The sequence below is a fragment of the Ascaphus truei genome, chromosome 22, assembly GCF_040206685.1.
Source record: "Ascaphus truei isolate aAscTru1 chromosome 22, aAscTru1.hap1, whole genome shotgun sequence".
Lineage (NCBI taxonomy): Eukaryota > Metazoa > Chordata > Amphibia > Anura > Ascaphidae > Ascaphus > Ascaphus truei.
In genome coordinates, this window is record NC_134504.1 from 4,801,598 (window position 1) to 4,818,696 (window position 17,099).

Genomic DNA, 17,099 nt, shown 5'->3' on the forward strand with positions numbered 1-17,099 from the left:
GCCTCAGTCTTTGACTGAGCCACCTGTGCTGAAGCTGGGATATGCTTAAAACCTGACCTGTTGGAGGGGGTGGGGGTCTTGAAAACTGTAGTGGAGCACCCCTGTGTTAACCCTTTAAGTACAGCAACGTAAAGCGATATTGGCTTCCTATAAACCAACGGGGGCATCTGGTTGACTTGAAAATATCTGAAAGTTTCTTCAGCGATCCAGATAATGCCCCTAATGAGGCGGCAATAACCTAATTCCTTGCTTAGGACGGTGCCCAATTTCTAAAAGGCATTTTACAAGCAAGCTACAGTGTTCACCAGTTACCAGGCCGCAGCTCATTCTAACATTACTAGGGGAGGAAACGCAGCTTCCAATACAAACAAGGAAATGCAGCGGTTTTTCCCCATGGGTCGGGGCAAGAAATACAGGAAATACAAATACTTGTTAAATGGCTCAAAGTATCTCCTTAGAAACGCGCTCGCCCATTATTTGCAGGAAACGCCTTGGGGAGGGCTTAGTAATGGCTTAGGACGCGTGAATAATGGTTGCGTCAAACAAAACCAAACAAAAGAAAGAATCCTACGTTAAACGGGATCTAAATTTATATCATACCTCGAGCTTCATCTTTTAATCTCTGCACGGAAACCAACAAAGACTCCTTTTCATCCAGCTCGCTCTCTAAGAAGGCGTTTCTTTCAATTGCCTGATTCAACCTTTGTTCAAAGTCTTCCAGGGAGACTATAGTCGCTCTACACATTAGATACAAAATATGACCTGGGTTTCAATCAACAGTGTAAACATTAAAATACAAATATTACCACATGTGTAAGAAAGGATGGGGTCATGGGACATTTTGTTTTAACTGCATTATAATCAGTATACTGCATAGGGACACGGATTGGACAATATTTTCATTATTCGCACAGTATTATAACCCAGTATCAAAACTAAAGCGTTGTCTGAAAATATAAAACACACAGACATGTCATTCAAAGTCTAACAGGATTATATACTAGTTAATACAGCCAGGTATAAAGCGGATCTCACACACGCACCGAAACATCGTTCCTCGTAGGAGGGGGTCTCCGGAGCAGAACCCCATTTATTTCAGCACCGGGGACCCGCTGGTTCCTGAGATACTTACTACTGATGTAAGTGCCGGTAGCCGCTCCAGATGGGCAATCTGTGGTTCATGTAATGGCGGCGGTTCAAGCTCCAGGGCCCTGCGGGCCAATAGGAAGCCGTGACGTCATCCGGTGTGGCGTCCTATTGGCCCGCGTAACCAGGACCATTGAATCCCGCCGAGAAACCGGCACCCGTACGGAGGCAAGTATCTCCGGAAGCAGGGGGTCTCTGGAGCTGAAATGAATGGGCTTCAGCTCTGGAGACCCCCTGCTTCAATGCTATGCAATAAATTAAATTAAAAGCCCGCTTGGATTACTGCTTTTTAATCATTGCTATGAAACACGATAAAAATAAAAAATATCCAATAAACATTCCTCTTGCTCATCTGTACTTTTTTATTACAAGACTCGTTCATTAATGACTCATTCCATTAACACAACACGGAAAAGCAAGCATACAAGTTACTAACAGTGCGTTAATAACCTACTGTAATGCCGCACCCAGAAACTGACAGCTACCGTCACAGATCACAGACATATCGGAAGGAGAAAGGGCGGCTCGGGACAAATTTAGCATACAGCGGTTGCCAGCTGTACAGTTTAGGTAAGGGGAGGCCAACTCCAGTCCTCAAGGGCCGCCAAAAGGTCAGGGTTTCAGGATATCCCTGCTTCAGCACAGGTGGCTCAGTGGTCTTCGACTGAGCCACCTGTGCTGAAGCAGGGATATCCTGAAAACCTGACCTGTTGGTGGCCCTTGAGGACTGGAGTTGCCCTCCCCTGGTCTAGGTGGAACCAACAACCACCAGCAATCTAATTTATAGAACTTGAGAGTCATTTCTAAACCAATAACTGGTCACAGCCGGAGAAGCACTGAGCTTCGGAGGGAAAAACAGGGAAAGAAAGTCAGCTCGCACGTTACACGTTCTATAACACAGTTACACGCTGCACGTTCTATAACGCAGTTACACGCTACACGTTCTATAAACACAGTTACACGCTACATGTTCTATAACACAGTTACACGCTGCACGTTCTATAACGCAGTTACACGCTACACGTTCTATAAACACAGTTACACGCTACATGTTCTATAACACAGTTACACGCCTGCCTTTTATAAATCCTCCACAACATAAATCACACAACACAGTTGCATCTAGCGTGAAAGTAATAAAACCTTTCATGCCAAGATGAAAATGTTTGCAACGTGACCATAACACAAAGCCATCATGTTATCCCAGAGGGACTAAAATGTGTGCGTTGCAGGACATGTTTGATTAAATGATCTCTCCCTTCTCTCTCTCTCCCCTCCCATGTCTCTTGTTACCCCCTGCCCCCTGTACCTCTCTTTCCCCCCCCCCCCATCACTTTCCTTTAATACTTTATGATGTCCCCAACTCTTTCCGCATCTCTCTCCTTCTCCGGCGTTTTTACTTTCTCCTCAAGCGCCAACCGACTTCCTCGTTTTCTTTGTCTGCTTTCTGTGTAAGATGTATAGCTATCTGTCTCGCCTTATCTGCCACCAGGCTACGTGCATTATTATAGTGTGTGCCAGTTCCATTACCTGCCAGGTACAACACTCACTGGCTGATTTGCTTGTCAGATACATTTTGTTTACTCAGAATTAATTTGTTTAAATAATAATACAAAGAACAGAGGTGCACACCCCTCGAGCACCCTTGGTATGCATGCCAAGTTTCAGGTGTCTAGGTTTCATGGTCTCGGAGCTACGGCCCTGACAGGCAGACTCTCTCTTTTATTGCTATGGATAAATGATTGTACGACTCACCTTTTGGCCCTTTCCAAGTCATCGTTGGCCTGTTCCAGCTCTCTCACGTACTTGTGGAGTTGATCCTTGATGCCCCGCGCCCGGCCAAGCTCATCCTCCAACATGGAAACCTGCTTGTAGCTCTGGGAATATTGATGTTCAAGTTTCTCCTAAGAGTGAATGAAAGGACATTGAAGATTTGCTACAAAAATCCAAGAGACGGGCCCCTGTATGTATGAATAAACCAATGGATTCAACTCCAACAACTCCATAAATCCACGTTTATACAATGTCGTTGTGCAATATAGACGCCCAAATGTTTAACATTTTCAAAGATATGAAAGCAGCCCATGAAGAACGCCGCTACCTTTAATGTTTCTACTTCGTATTTTAGTCTTTGGTTATCAGCTACGAAGTCTCGATTCCTCTGCTCAGCTTGAACAAGCTGCGTCTCTAATTCCGCTTCCAGCTCTCGGCTTCCTTCTTGAAACTCCACTAGTTCGTCGCGGGCTTCCTGGCAACTGAGAGTTAGTGAGAGTTAAAGCGGCAATCCAAGCGGGCGATTTGGTTCTGTAATTTGTATTAACATGGGATGCAAGCGGGGGGTCTCCGGAGCTGAAGCCCATTCATTTTAACTCCGGTGACCCCCTGCTCCTGGAGATACAGACCTCTGCAGGGGGCGGCGGTAGCCTCTCGGCTCTGCTAGCAGGGATCACGTAATGGCGGGGGTTTCAAAGCTGTGAAGCTGTGACGTTATCAATAGGAAGCTGTGACGTTATCAGGTTCCGCTTCCTATTGGCTCACGTGACGCGGGAGCTTTAAACTTTGCAGAGTTCAAGGCACCCCCTTTGCAAGTCTGTATCTAAGGAAGCAGGGGGTCCCAAGAGCTGAAATAAATGGGGTTCTGCTCCGGAGACCCCCTGCTTTAACCCCATATTTAAAAAAACAAAAACCCATGAATTGCTCCTTCATCAGGAGAAATGTAAGGTTTTGGGCTCGTTACAGTAGGTTCCTCTACACTGGGTGAATGAAGTTAGCATAGCACGTTTGTACAGGCACAACAACGAAACCTAACAACCCAAACCTAAATATTAAAGACCAATAATGTGCCATTACCTTGTGTAATGCAAAATAATAAACAAAGTTAGCCTCTTTATTGCATTTTGCACAATAAGAGGCTGGTTCTATATTAGCCGAAGTGGCTGAGTGGGTTATTAGGAAATGTCATCCAACTCAGCTATGGCTGGTATAGAATAAACCCCAAATGTGGATTAAGTGAAGCTCTCCAAATGTTTGACAGGAAACATACTTTACTGTATCATAGATCGCTTCAGCATATTATTATTATTAAAAAAAAAAAAATTTAATAACAGAAAATCAGATACACAAATGGACAAAAAATGTAACACGTGCCATAGGCAAACATTACCTGTGTTTATATTGCTTTGCAAGTTCTTTCCAGTAAGTCAACTCTTCTTTAGGGCTCAGAAAGTCTGGGATTTCGTCAATATCCATGGTTAATGAAATCTGCCAAACAAGGTACGAAAAGCAATTCAAGGACTATGAAAACATAGGCGCCTCGTGGCGTTTGTAAATCATTATTTTCAAGCCAAACATCAAGGTGCAGACATGGCTCCAGTAATATCTAAAAGAGAACACGGAATCCACATGAACCGGATGAACGAGGAGAGGCGCGCTTCGTCTGGAAACAAAGCTCACGCGCTTGTCTCTATAAATAGAGAGAGAAGCCTTGGAGAATTTCCTTCCCTGAGCTTGTATAAAGAATGCATTAACCAGCTGGGTCTTATTAGTCTTAAACGAAAAGCCTTCAAGTGCCACACTCATTTTTGTGGGCACGAAGGGGTTAACGGTGACCCGTGTGCAGTGAGTAGCCCGCGACATGCGTTGCATGTACCTTGCACACGCGAAGGGATTACAAACCAGAATTCTGATCACAGTGTCAAAAGGAAACGTGAAATATTCCACCGCCACAAAATGGTTCTTATGGTTGCAAGGATCATACTATAATATTTCAACCTGCCTGTAGGGGAAAACAGCCCAAGATGCCTTTTTGGGGGTCTCGAAAACACCTTACACCCCCCATTCTGGTACATACCAGCACATATACATACACTTTCCTGGTGTCTTAATTGGTTAGCATAGTTGAATCATTTTTAATTACATGCACTTATGAAGCATAAAAATATCTTTATGAAGGATAACGTGTTATTTCCAAAGATATACTAAATTTGTCTCCATCATATTTATAGGTTCCCCACAGCTGAATATCCCCTTAGAAATTCGAAGGAAAAGGAACACAGTTAGCCAATTCGTTAGTCACTTCTCAGGATGATTTTCACACATAGTTTAAGGTGTATTATTGGTTCTAATTAGGAGGTCCCTAAGCGAGAGGAGATATAGATAGATAGATATATTTATATTGTCTCTGTACAACCAGACTTAGAACCCCATTCAGTTCACTAAAGAACATTGCTATACCGAGTCAATCTGCTTCCAGTTCTGCTATAAAGCTGTCTAAATCACACATCAGAGCCCTTACTTGTCTTTTGTCAGAACTGATCTTTAATCAGTAAAGCGGGTCTAAAGTTCACAACAATAATCTTTATGCTTGAAGCCAGTCTCACACTGACAAGACCCAAAAGGTTGAAACAGCTGTCTGTGAGGGTTACTGGCTCTGCGCTTTAACCCTGGCGGTGCTAAAAAAGCTGTGAAATGCAGCAGGCATACGCCTATAGGGGTCCATGTTAAAATGAAGAAGCAAAAAGGTGACGTACAGTGCTCATTTGCATGTCAATGCCCAGAATCCCCGGCTGCAGTGTATGCTAAGAGATAATGGGGCAGGCAGTGTTGCCGCTGTCAGAGAGGAAAGAATGTGCTCACAAGCGGGGTTTCTATTTGCAATCGGTGCTGGCGGGCAATGATAAGTGTATGGTGTAACTCATTACCGTACTTCCCTTCAACCAGAAGGTACAATTCCACCTACACATTAATGAATCTAAATAAAGGACAATTTGAAAACACCATCCAGCTAACAAGAAACATGTTCTAAGATGCTAGTTCAAGTAGCATTGCTAGTCATCTAACCTTATTTGATACCCTACCAATGGTCAGCTTACAGAAGACTTCTGCAGTGTGCACTTCAATATGAAATAACCTAAAGTGGAGTTCCTTAACCTCATCCGACAATAGCTAGAACAGACTTTCCCTGGGAACACTGCCTTGGAACGGTAAAGAACACGTCTAATAAAAAAAAGCGATATTTGGGAGTTCAGAAGAGGGGCGATTTAAAGTAGCAAACCCAGTTTGCATTTTTTTTTTACTTTGTTTTTTTTGGTATTATCTAACACTACACAACGGATGTATTACAAAATAAACATATAACATTTTGATGTACAGAGACGCTCAACTCCAGTCCTCAAGGGCCACCAACAAGTCAGGTTTTCAGGATATCCCTGCTTCAGCACAGGTGGCTCAATCAGAGTTGGACACCCCTGCTACAATGAGCAAGACTCATTTCCAATGAGTAAAACTTCCATGGCCTCTTAACAGGGAACCACAAGCCTAATTCCCACTAATGATTCCCAACATATAGAGTACTTGGTCCCATTATCGCCTCATTATGGAAAAGAAATGAACTGCTTTATTTCATGCAAACAAGGGCCATCATTTTCTCATTAAAGCTGGATTGCTACTTTAACTAGGGCACAGATGTCATTTGGAGAAATAATTGTTTTCACTTCCTTGAGTCATTTCATCTTCTCGCTCCCGTTTCACTCGTTGTATGAAATCACCCTGATGGAATTTGCTTTAAGAGGCTTTAGGAAAGCTTCACAGCAGCAGGTTTGCTCTATAAACCAAAACTGATGTAATCGGAGACAACTGAATAAAAAATCAAGTGTACAGTACGGTCATTCAAGTATATTTGCTAAGGTAAGTGGATACTTCTATTTGAAAACACAATATCAATTACACAATGCCTTGCAACCTTCTTTAAACAGTTCCCAAACAGCTACAACAACAATTATTTATTTATTTATAAAATATTTTACCAGGAAGTAATACATTGAGTTACCCCTCGTTTTCAAGTATGTCCTGGGCAACAATAACGATTCTTTACTTTTTTTAAAATTAATATTATGAAACTTCATCTTTCAAACACCTAAGAAACATGTGAAATTACTTCGTAAAAAAATTATTCAGCATCAGGACAAAGGTTTAACAGAAGAATGAGATTTATTTCAAGCTGATTTTGCAGGGTGCTTTGGAATTTCGAGGCTTTCAGCTGAACAGGCACGTGTGAGACTTCCCGAAGTGAGCGAAGAAGAGAGAGAGCGAAGGAAAGAAGAGAGAAGAGAGAGAGCGAAGGAAAGAAGAGAGAAGAGAGAGAGCGAAGGAAAGAAGAGAGAAGAGAGAGAGCGAAGGAAAGAAGAGAGAAGAGAGAGAGCGAAGGAAAGAAGAGAGAAGAGAGAGAGCGAAGGAAAGAAGAGAGAAGAGAGAGAGAGCGAAGGAAAGAAGAGAGAAGAGAGAGAGCGAGAGAAGAGAGAGAGCGAGAGAAGAGAGAGAGCGAGAGAGAGCGAGAGAGAGCGAGAGAGAGCGAGAGAAGAGAGAGAGCGAGAGAAGGAAGAGAGAAGAGAGAGCGAGAGAAGGAAGAGAGAAGAGAGAGCGAGAGAAGGAAGAGAGAAGAGAGAGCGAGAGAAGGAAGAGAGAGCGAGAGAAGGAAGAGAGAAGAGAGCGCGAGAGAAGGAAGAGAGAAGAGAGCGCGAGAGAAGGAAGAGAGAAGAGAAAGCGAGAGAAGTAAGAGAGAAGAGAAAGCGAGAAAAGAGAGGGCGAAGGAAGAGAGAGGGCGAAGGAAGAGAGAGGGCGAAGGAAGAGAGAGGGCGAAGGAAGAGAGAGGGCGAAGGAAGAGAGAGGGCGAAGGAAGAGAGAGGGCGAAGGAAGAGAGAGGGCGAAGGAAGAGAGAGGGCGAAGGAAGAGAGAGGGCGAAGGAAGAGAGAGGGCGAAGGAAGAGAGAGGGCAAAGGAAGAGAGAGGGCAAAGGAAGAGAGAGGGCAAAGGAAGAGAGAGGGCAACGTAAGAGAGAGAGAGCAACGTAAGAGAGAGGGCAACGTAAGAGAGGGCAACGTAAGAGAGGGCAACGTAAGAGAGAGAGAGCAACGTGAGAGAGGGCAACGTAAGAGAGAGAGCAACGTAAGAGAGAGAGCAACGTAAGAGAGAGGGCAACGTAAGAGAGAGAGCAACGTAAGAGAGAGGGCAACGTAAGAGAGAGAGCAACGTAAGAGAGAGGGCAACGTAAGAGAGAGAGCAACGTAAGAGAGAGGGCAACGTAAGAGAGAGAGCAACGTAAGAGAGAGAGCAACGTAAGAGAGAGAGAGCAACGTAAGAGAGAGAGCAACGTAAGAGAGAGAGCAACGTAAGAGAGAGAGAGCAACGTAAGAGAGAGGGCAACGTAAGAGAGAGAGAGCAACGTAAGAGAGAGGGCAACGTAAGAGAGAGAGCAACGTAAGAGAGAGAGAGCAACGTAAGAGAGAGCAACGTAAGAGAGAGCAACGTAAGAGAGAGCAACGTAAGAGAGAGAGCAACGTAAGAGAGAGGGCAACGTAAGAGAGAGAGCAACGTAAGAGAGAGGGCAACGTAAGAGAGAGAGCAACGTAAGAGAGAGGGCAACGTAAGAGAGAGAGCAACGTAAGAGAGAGAGCAACGTAAGAGAGAGAGAGCAACGTAAGAGAGAGAGCAACGTAAGAGAGAGAGCAACGTAAGAGAGAGAGAGCAACGTAAGAGAGAGGGCAACGTAAGAGAGAGAGAGCAACGTAAGAGAGAGGGCAACGTAAGAGAGGGCAACGTAAGAGAGAGAGCAACGTAAGAGAGAGAGAGCAACGTAAGAGACGGCAACGTAAGAGAGAGCAACGTAAGAGAGAGCAACGTAAGAGAGAGAGCAACGTAAGAGAGAGAGCAACGTAAGAGAGAGAGAGCAACGTAAGAGAGGGCAACGTAAGAGAGAGCAACGTAAGAGAGAGAGCAACGTAAGAGAGAGAGCAACGTAAGAGAGAGAGAGCAACGTAAGAGAGAGCAACGTAAGAGAGAGCAACGTAAGAGAGAGAGCAACGTAAGAGAGAGAGAGCAACGTAAGAGAGGGCAACGTAAGAGAGAGGGCAACGTAAGAGAGAGAGAGCAACGTAAGAGAGGGCAACGTAAGAGAGAGGGCAACGTAAGAGAGAGAGCAACGTAAGAGAGAAAGAGCAACGTAAGAGAGAGAGAGCGAGAGAAGGAAGAGAGAGAAGAGAGAGGAGAGAGAGGAGAGAGAAAGAAGAGAGCGAGAGAGAGAAGAGAGCGAGAGAGAGAAGAGAGAAGAAAAGAGAGAGAGGAGAAGAAAGAGCGCAAGAGAAGAGAAAGAGAGAAGAGAGCGAGAGGGAAGAGAAGCGAGAGAAGGAAGAGAGAGAAGAGAGCGAGAGAGAGAGAGAGAGAGGAGAAGAAAGAGCGCGAAAGAGAGCGCAGAAAGAGAACAACGTTTGAGAGAGAAGAGAACAAGCTGAAAGAGATATAGATATATCCAACCCATACTCAAACTATTTACTCAAATTCACTAATTAATCCATATTAAGCTTTTGATTATTCGCCCATCCATGAACATTACCCCTGGCAGAGGAGGGTTTTATGTTTATAAGTGAGAGACGTAGCAATAGCAACTGGTAAACAAACACTTATAACTAAATATATAAGACCCAGCCCCTTACCTGATCAAAGGAAGCACCGCAGAAAATGTTTAACATTATTTCATGCGTTGGGAGGAAACCAATATACTGAAGCAATGAATGTTTCAAAGCATAAAACAGGAGTGGACAACCTGTGCACGTCTTTACACTGTCTTATAGTCGGATTGTGGCATTCATTTGATCAGAATACTGTATATGGGGGGCAGTTATATTTCTTGTATGGCTGTCAACATAAGGCCTCGTCCAGGTAGGGAACAGGAGCGCTAGGCTAGGTGCGCGCGCGTCTGAAGGCGCGGCCCCAACATCAGAGAGCTGGTTTGCCCTCATTGGACGAACTGCTCACGTGACGCGCTTGCGAGCAGCAAAATCAATTTTGCTTGCTCGGCAAGCGGCTGAGCGCCAAGCAGGCTCGCCCGCCCGCTAACGCAGGCCACGTGCATTGTCGCCCTTGACGAGGCCTAAGTGTGTCTGGGTCTTCATATTCAAAGTAAAAAAAGAGCTTATTATATGCTTGTGCAGCAATACTACCAATTACTTACGATTATAGGTTGTTTGTTTTAGTACACATACATTGAACAATGTAAAACATCTATAAATTACATGTTTTCCTTAGGAATATGTGAGGAGCGTTATCTCTAGAAAAAAATCTCTGTGCAGCAGTTTCTAACGTGGCACTTCCCTATTTAGACGAAAATAAAACCCGAGGCCTGGGGATACAGATGTGGTTTCCTTTAAAATAAGGAACAAGTATAAAAAATAAATACTCTTGATATATTTTGCCTTTTCCGCATGTCAAAACGATCACATTACAAATGCCATACGGTTTAGCTTCTGTTTCAGAGCGATGACGTGAATACTGCATCATGCACTATTCTTTCTGTTGTATCACAGCTTCAAAAAGCACTTTAGCAGAAAGATAGCTTCCCACATTAGCCTACAGCTAAAAGTGGCCCCAGATTTTGCCGCCTGCCAACGTGTGAGAGGATAGAGAAACCCAACCAACAGCAACGCTTGAAATCGGATACAAAATGCCCCGGGCCTACAACAAGCTGCATTACTCCACAATACTGTATGTTTCAGGCCCTTCCTGCATCAACCTTTAGGCTTCTTTCCCCATTACATTTGGGCCTCACACTATTTTAGTCCTTTCAATTCTGAAGTCCAGATATTGCTAGCCAACACTCATAACATCTTGACAAATATTTGACAAGTTGGGCTTGAATGTAATGCGGCATTATGTGACTACATATACAATCACATGCTCAGGCCAGCTGCACTCTGTCCCACATGGAGTTGTGGACACATGCTACTAGTTCAGGGGTGGACTACGCCAGTCCTCAAGAGTCACCAACAGGTCAGGTTTTAAGGATGTCAGGGCTTCAGCACAGGTGGCTTAGTCGAAGATTGATTGGAGTTGCCCACCCCTGAACTAGCTGAACATAAATTAACCCCTTCAGCACCACAGGAGCCAGCAATGTACCTTGATCGGTGACAACATATCTCTGAAGGAGCAGCTCAGCGAGTAAAGACACTGACTGATAACAACGGAGTTTGAATAAGGGGAGACTGGTCGAAATCCTGGTGTCAGCTCCTTGTGACCTTGGGCAAGTCACTTTACCTCCCTGTGCATAAGGCACCAAAAACAGACTGTAAGCTGCATGGCGCGGGGACTGTGTCTGTATAAATCATGTGCTGCTACCGCGCTGTACTGTAATTGTGACGCAATTTGAGTACCATTGGGAGAAAAACGCTATATGAAATAAAGCTATTGTATATTAACCCCTTCCATACCAAAAGAGACATCAGTGCATCGCTCTGAAATATGTTGCTTGCACCAGAGGGGTTATTGCAACAATGCAATAATACAATACAACATGAAGCTATGAAATAAAAACTGGAAATATTAGGGTGAAAAGGAGGAATAAACCTGGGCTTGTCTCTGTTTGATGCCAAGGTATAAAGACGCAGGGAATGTAAATCACAACCAGTTCCACAAAGTAATAAACATTCCTCTATAACTATGATCTGGTGAACCAAACAGACCTGCTACAAGTACTAAATTACACTCGCAGAACTTTCAAAAGCAGGAAGTACCGTCATGTTCATATTTCATGGACTTGTCTCTCTACCACAAGTGGCTTTGAACTTTTTTTTGTTAAGGAACCTCAACCCTCCCGAATAGCATGTCTGAGATCAGATGCATTGCAAATTATGCTGTATTTGATACCATTTTCAAATTACCTAAAAATTGCAGGGAATCCTTTAGGGATGCCCGGGGAACCAAGAATTCCTAGGAACCCCGGTTGAAAAACACTGCTCCAACACGTGTATTCTGGTTTATTTGTGTACAATGCTGCAAGATATAGAAAGAGATATAGAGATATGGACGCACCCTTTATACCAGTAAATAATCATCTTATAAAGAAAAAGGCCAATACCACTCAACTCTAATGCATTGGGCCCCTTAACGCTCAGACTAATGGTAACTGCTTACATACCAAACAGAATTTTTTTTAATATATACATCCATCACACTAATTAAATAACTACTTGCTGAAAACCCAAGTAGCCTTTAGAGTCGCTCAGTGTTGAACAGCTGTGAAGAATGTTGTAGCAGTAAAGGTTGTTTCTCCATCCAATCTAAATTAACATTTATTTTTACATCACGAGAACAAGCACAGGGTACAGTGGCATTTATTTGGCCATAAGGCAACGGATGGGTCGGTTACAAAAAGACAACCGAGATATCATTGGGTAAGAAAACATCAACATGCACATTGCAATAAAGCATTAAGATTTTGGGCAACATCAAGAAACTGTCCAAATCAAGATGTACAAGGCAGCAGGAAGGTGGCACCAGATATAAAAATAATAATAATAATCTGAATAGTTACTCTTACACAGCAGCAGCATAGCATGCTCCACTATACAACACGAGAATCTGAGGGCACAGCGAGTCCAGGGAAAGCTTATTACACTTTCTTGGTGCCTGGAGCTCTCAAACGTTAAGTAACGTGTCCAATGTTGACACCAGATCTTTAACTGGGTTCTCCACTTCAAAAGACAATACACTTATCACTAAGCAACACCCTTTCCCAGGAGGTGCCCTGCTGCCTCCGCTCTATGATCTGTAGGAATAAGCTTAGTTGATACTTAGGGAAGGCAAAAGATTGCAGCGTTTACCTACCATGATATCTTCAATGTGCTGTTAGCTCGCTCTCACACACACACACACATCCCCTCCCCCCCGGGCTGGACTACTGATCAGCAGGGAAGGGATCAGACGTGTCAGTTTACAGCTACGGTCACAGACACAACACAGGGCCGGGCCTCCTCAGAGTGACCCTGGGCGCAGCCAATCGACAGCGAGACGACAGCATGGCCGCCTCTCCCTCCCCTGGCCAATAGCATGTGGCAGTGGGTGGGAACGGGATGACAGTTGTCAGTTTTTGCTCTCCTCCCCGATGACGGGAGTGGGACATGGTGGGTGGCCCATTATAGATATATATAGATACTGTAGATATAATCATATAGACAGTACAAGGCTGACAATGAGAGACTGATAAACAAAAGTCCCTCACCTTTGGCCGGTGGGGGGGGTTGGAGGGGGGGGGGGGGAAGGAGATTAATTAACCCTTTCACCGCCAGAGAGGACTGCAACGCAGGCCCCTCTTGGTGGCGAAAGGGTTGTATGTATGCTTATTTTTATTTATATAGCACCAACGTGTACACAGCGCTTTACAAAGACACAACCCAGGGGGAATTGTAACGCAATAAATGCAGCGGGCATATAATCGGAGAGTAGGAAAGGAAATCCCTGCCCCACAGAGTTTACAATCTGAGGTTTAATAAACACAGAGTCATCTGTCGTCAGGGACCTGCCGGCTGCATCCGATCCCAGACTGATGAGGTAATTGATACACAAAACTGGACTCAGAGTGTGTGTGTGTGTGTGTTTCCCCCCCCCCCCCCCCCCCCCGCCGCCTCCTCCTCCTCCGTCACCCACACCTCATGTTACGGCTGCATCACCCCCAGATGAAATGACACCCCACAGAGGCCCGACCCCAGGGGTGAGCTCTGTGGCTGTCACACGTGACTGGTGCTGTCACCTCATACTGGGGTCTCAATCACATTTGGTCACCTCAGGACGAGGCCTAGCACCTCGCATTCTGCACCTGCCACCTCAGGCTGACCGATGTCACCTCTGACTGACGTATATAAGACGCACATAGGGGCAGCTCTGTGACCCCAAATAGTGGTGTCACCCTCTATCACTGACAACTCCCCACTGGGACCTGGTGTGACAGCTCACCTATCACAATAACAAGCGTCCCCTCACTGTCGCCTCATAACAGCAAGCGTCCCCTCACTGTCGCCTCATAACAGCAAGCGTCCCCTCACTGTCGCCTCATAACAGCAAGCGTCCCCTCGCTGTCGCCTCATAACAACAAGCGTCCCCTCACTGTCGCCTCATAACAGCAAGCGTCCCCTCACTGTCGCCTCATAACAGCAAGCGTCCCCTCACTGTCGCCTCATAACAGCAAGCGTCCCCTCGCTGTCGCCTCATAACAACAAGCGTCCCCTCACTGTCGCCTCATAACAGCAAGCGTCCCCTCACTGTCGCCTCATAACAACAAGCGTCCCCTCAGTGTCACCTCATAAGAGCAAGCGTCCCCTCACTGTCGCCTCATAACAGCAAGCGTCCCCTCGCTGTCGCCTCATGACAACAAGCGTCCCCTCACTGTCGCCTCATAACAACAAGCGTCCCCTCACTGTCGCCTCATAACAGCAAGCGTCCCCTCGCTGTCACCTCATAACAACAAGCGTCCCCTCGCTGTCGCCTCATAATAGCAAGCGTCCCCTCGCTGTCGCGTCATAACAACAAGCGTCCCCTCGCTGTCGCCTCATAACAACAAGCGTCCCCTCGCTGTCGCCTCATAACAACAAGCGTCCCCTCGCTGTCGCCTCATAACAGCAAGCGTCCCCTCGCTGTCGCCTCATAACAGCAAGCGTCCCCTCACTGTCACCTCATAACAACAAGCGTCCCCTCACTGTCACCTCATAACAACAAGCGTCCCCTCACTGTCGCCTCATAACAGCAAGCGTCCCCTCACTGTCGCCTCATAACAACAAGCGTCCCCTCACTGTCACCTCATAACAGCAAGCGTCCCCTCACTGTCACCTCATAACAGCAAGCGTCCCCTCGCTGTCACCTCATAACAGCAAGCGTCCCCTCGCTGTCACCTCATAACAACAAGCGTCCCCTCGCTGTCACCTCATAACAGCAAGCGTCCCCTCGCTGTCACCTCATAACAACAAGCGTCCCCTCGCTGTCACCTCATAACAACAAGCGTCCCCTCGCTGTCACCTCATAACAACAAGCGTCCCCCTCAGTGTGACCTCATAACAACAAGCGTCCCCTCGCTGTCACCTCATAACAACAAGCGTCCCCTCAGTGTCACCTCATAACAGCAAGCGTCCCCCTCAGTGTGACCTCATAACAACAAGCGTCCCCCTCAGTGTCACCTCATAACAACAAGCGTCCCCTCGCTGTCGCCTCATAACAACAAGCGTCCCCTCGCTGTCGCCTCATAACAACAAGCGTCCCCTCGCTGTCGCCTCATAACAACAAGCGTCCCCTCGCTGTCGCCTCATAACAACAAGCGTCCCCTCGCTGTCGCCTCATAACAACAAGCGTCCCCTCGCTGTCGCCTCATAACAGCAAGCGTCCCCTCGCTGTCGCCTCATAACAGCAAGCGTCCCCTCACTGTCACCTCATAACAACAAGCGTCCCCTCACTGTCACCTCATAACAACAAGCGTCCCCTCACTGTCGCCTCATAACAGCAAGCGTCCCCTCACTGTCGCCTCATAACAACAAGCGTCCCCTCACTGTCACCTCATAACAGCAAGCGTCCCCTCACTGTCACCTCATAACAGCAAGCGTCCCCTCGCTGTCACCTCATAACAGCAAGCGTCCCCTCGCTGTCACCTCATAACAACAAGCGTCCCCTCGCTGTCACCTCATAACAGCAAGCGTCCCCTTCACTGTTACCTCATAACAACAAGCGTCCCCCTCAGTGTGACCTCATAACAACAAGCGTCCCCTCGCTGTCACCTCATAACAACAAGCGTCCCCTCGCTGTCACCTCATAACAGCAAGCGTCCCCTCGCTGTCGCCTCATAACAACAAGCGTCCCCTCAGTGTCACCTCATAACAGCAAGCGTCCCCTCGCTGTCACCTCATAACAACAAGCGTCCCCTCAGTGTCACCTCATAACAGCAAGCGTCCCTTCACTGTCACCTCATAACAACACGCGTCCCCCTCAGTGTGACCTCATAACAACAAGCGTTCCCCTCAGTGTGACCTCATAACAACAAGCGTCCCCCTCAGTGTCACCTCATAACAACAAGCGTCCCCCTCACTGTCACTTCATAACAACAAGCGTCCCCTCACTGTCACCTCATAACAACAAGCGTCCCCTGTCACCTGATAAGTTTCCCCCTCAATATTTACCACGTCACAACAAGTACCACCCCCCCCCCCCCCAATAACAAGGGTCCCGCCCCTTTCCCGTCACCTCAGCATTACACCACCGCCCCCTTAAATTGCGCAAGGGTACCCCAGTGGGCAGCCAATCAGAATCAAGCTCGGGATGGGGCGCGAGGAACACCCTCCTTCCTTGGCACCGGTGACTTATACACCCCATATTCCCCAGCCCCCCCTCCCCCCCCCCCCCCCGGCGCGAGGACATCAGCGCCCCGCGGCCAATCAGCACCCGGCGCGAGGACACCCCGGCGCGTGGACAGCAGCACCCCGTTACCAATCACCACCCGGCGCGAGGACAGCAGCGGTGGCCAATCAGCAAGCCCCCCCCCCCCCCCCCAAACCGTTACCGCCCCGCGCCGCCGGTTTTACCTCACGGTCTCATCTCCCGCTCCGTCCTTCCCGGTCCCCTTCCTCTACCGGGCTGGTCCCAGTGTCCGCCCTGCGCAAGAGGAAGCAGCTTCCAAACCTGTCACTGACTGACTGGGCTCCAGCAGCTTCCGGCGGGCACGCACCGTCCGACGTCGGAAAGGGGCGGGGCGTCTGTCTGTGACGCCAGACGTGGGCGTGTCCGTGCGTTCCATCACGTGATTAACACCTTCCCTGCTGGTGGAAACTAAACATTGAATTATTTATTTTTAGATATTTTTATTTTGTTTATTCAATTATTACAACTGCTACAACTAATAAAAAAAAGAACACACAGTAATAATAATACTATGATTATTATTATTATTACAAATTCAATTTAATAACAAACAGTGTAATAATAATAATAATAATAATAATAATAATAATAATAATAGTAATAATTACAAATTCAATAATGTAATAAACAGTGCAATAATAATAATAATAATTACAAATTCAATAATTTAATAACAAACAGTGCAATAGTAAATAAAGAATTTCATAAATAATGCAATAATAGTAAAAATGCAAT

At 46.3% G+C, this 17,099-nt stretch overlaps 1 protein-coding gene across 6 annotated transcripts in view; it reads right to left on the minus strand.

The window, feature by feature from the left end:
* NDEL1 (nudE neurodevelopment protein 1 like 1) overlaps window positions 1-16,696 on the minus strand; it is a 32,032-nt gene extending 15,336 nt beyond the window's left edge. For 2 of the 6 annotated variants that reach the window (XM_075579709.1, XM_075579714.1), the window contains exons 1-5: window positions 12,798-12,956; window positions 4,310-4,407; window positions 3,248-3,401; window positions 2,902-3,050; window positions 601-737 (exon numbers count right to left, since the gene is read on the minus strand). In XM_075579709.1, coding sequence (XP_075435824.1) covers window positions 601-737; window positions 2,902-3,050; window positions 3,248-3,401; window positions 4,310-4,407; window positions 12,798-12,800 — 541 coding nt within the window. In that variant the 5' untranslated portion in view covers window positions 12,801-12,956. Of the gene's footprint in view, window positions 1-600; window positions 738-2,901; window positions 3,051-3,247; window positions 3,402-4,309; window positions 4,408-11,851; window positions 11,964-12,797; window positions 12,958-16,528 lie in introns of those variants that run through there. The other 4 variants (XM_075579712.1, XM_075579713.1, XM_075579711.1 and 1 more) reach the window with 4 other exon arrangements.
* Between the last annotated feature and the right edge of the window lie 403 nt (window positions 16,697-17,099).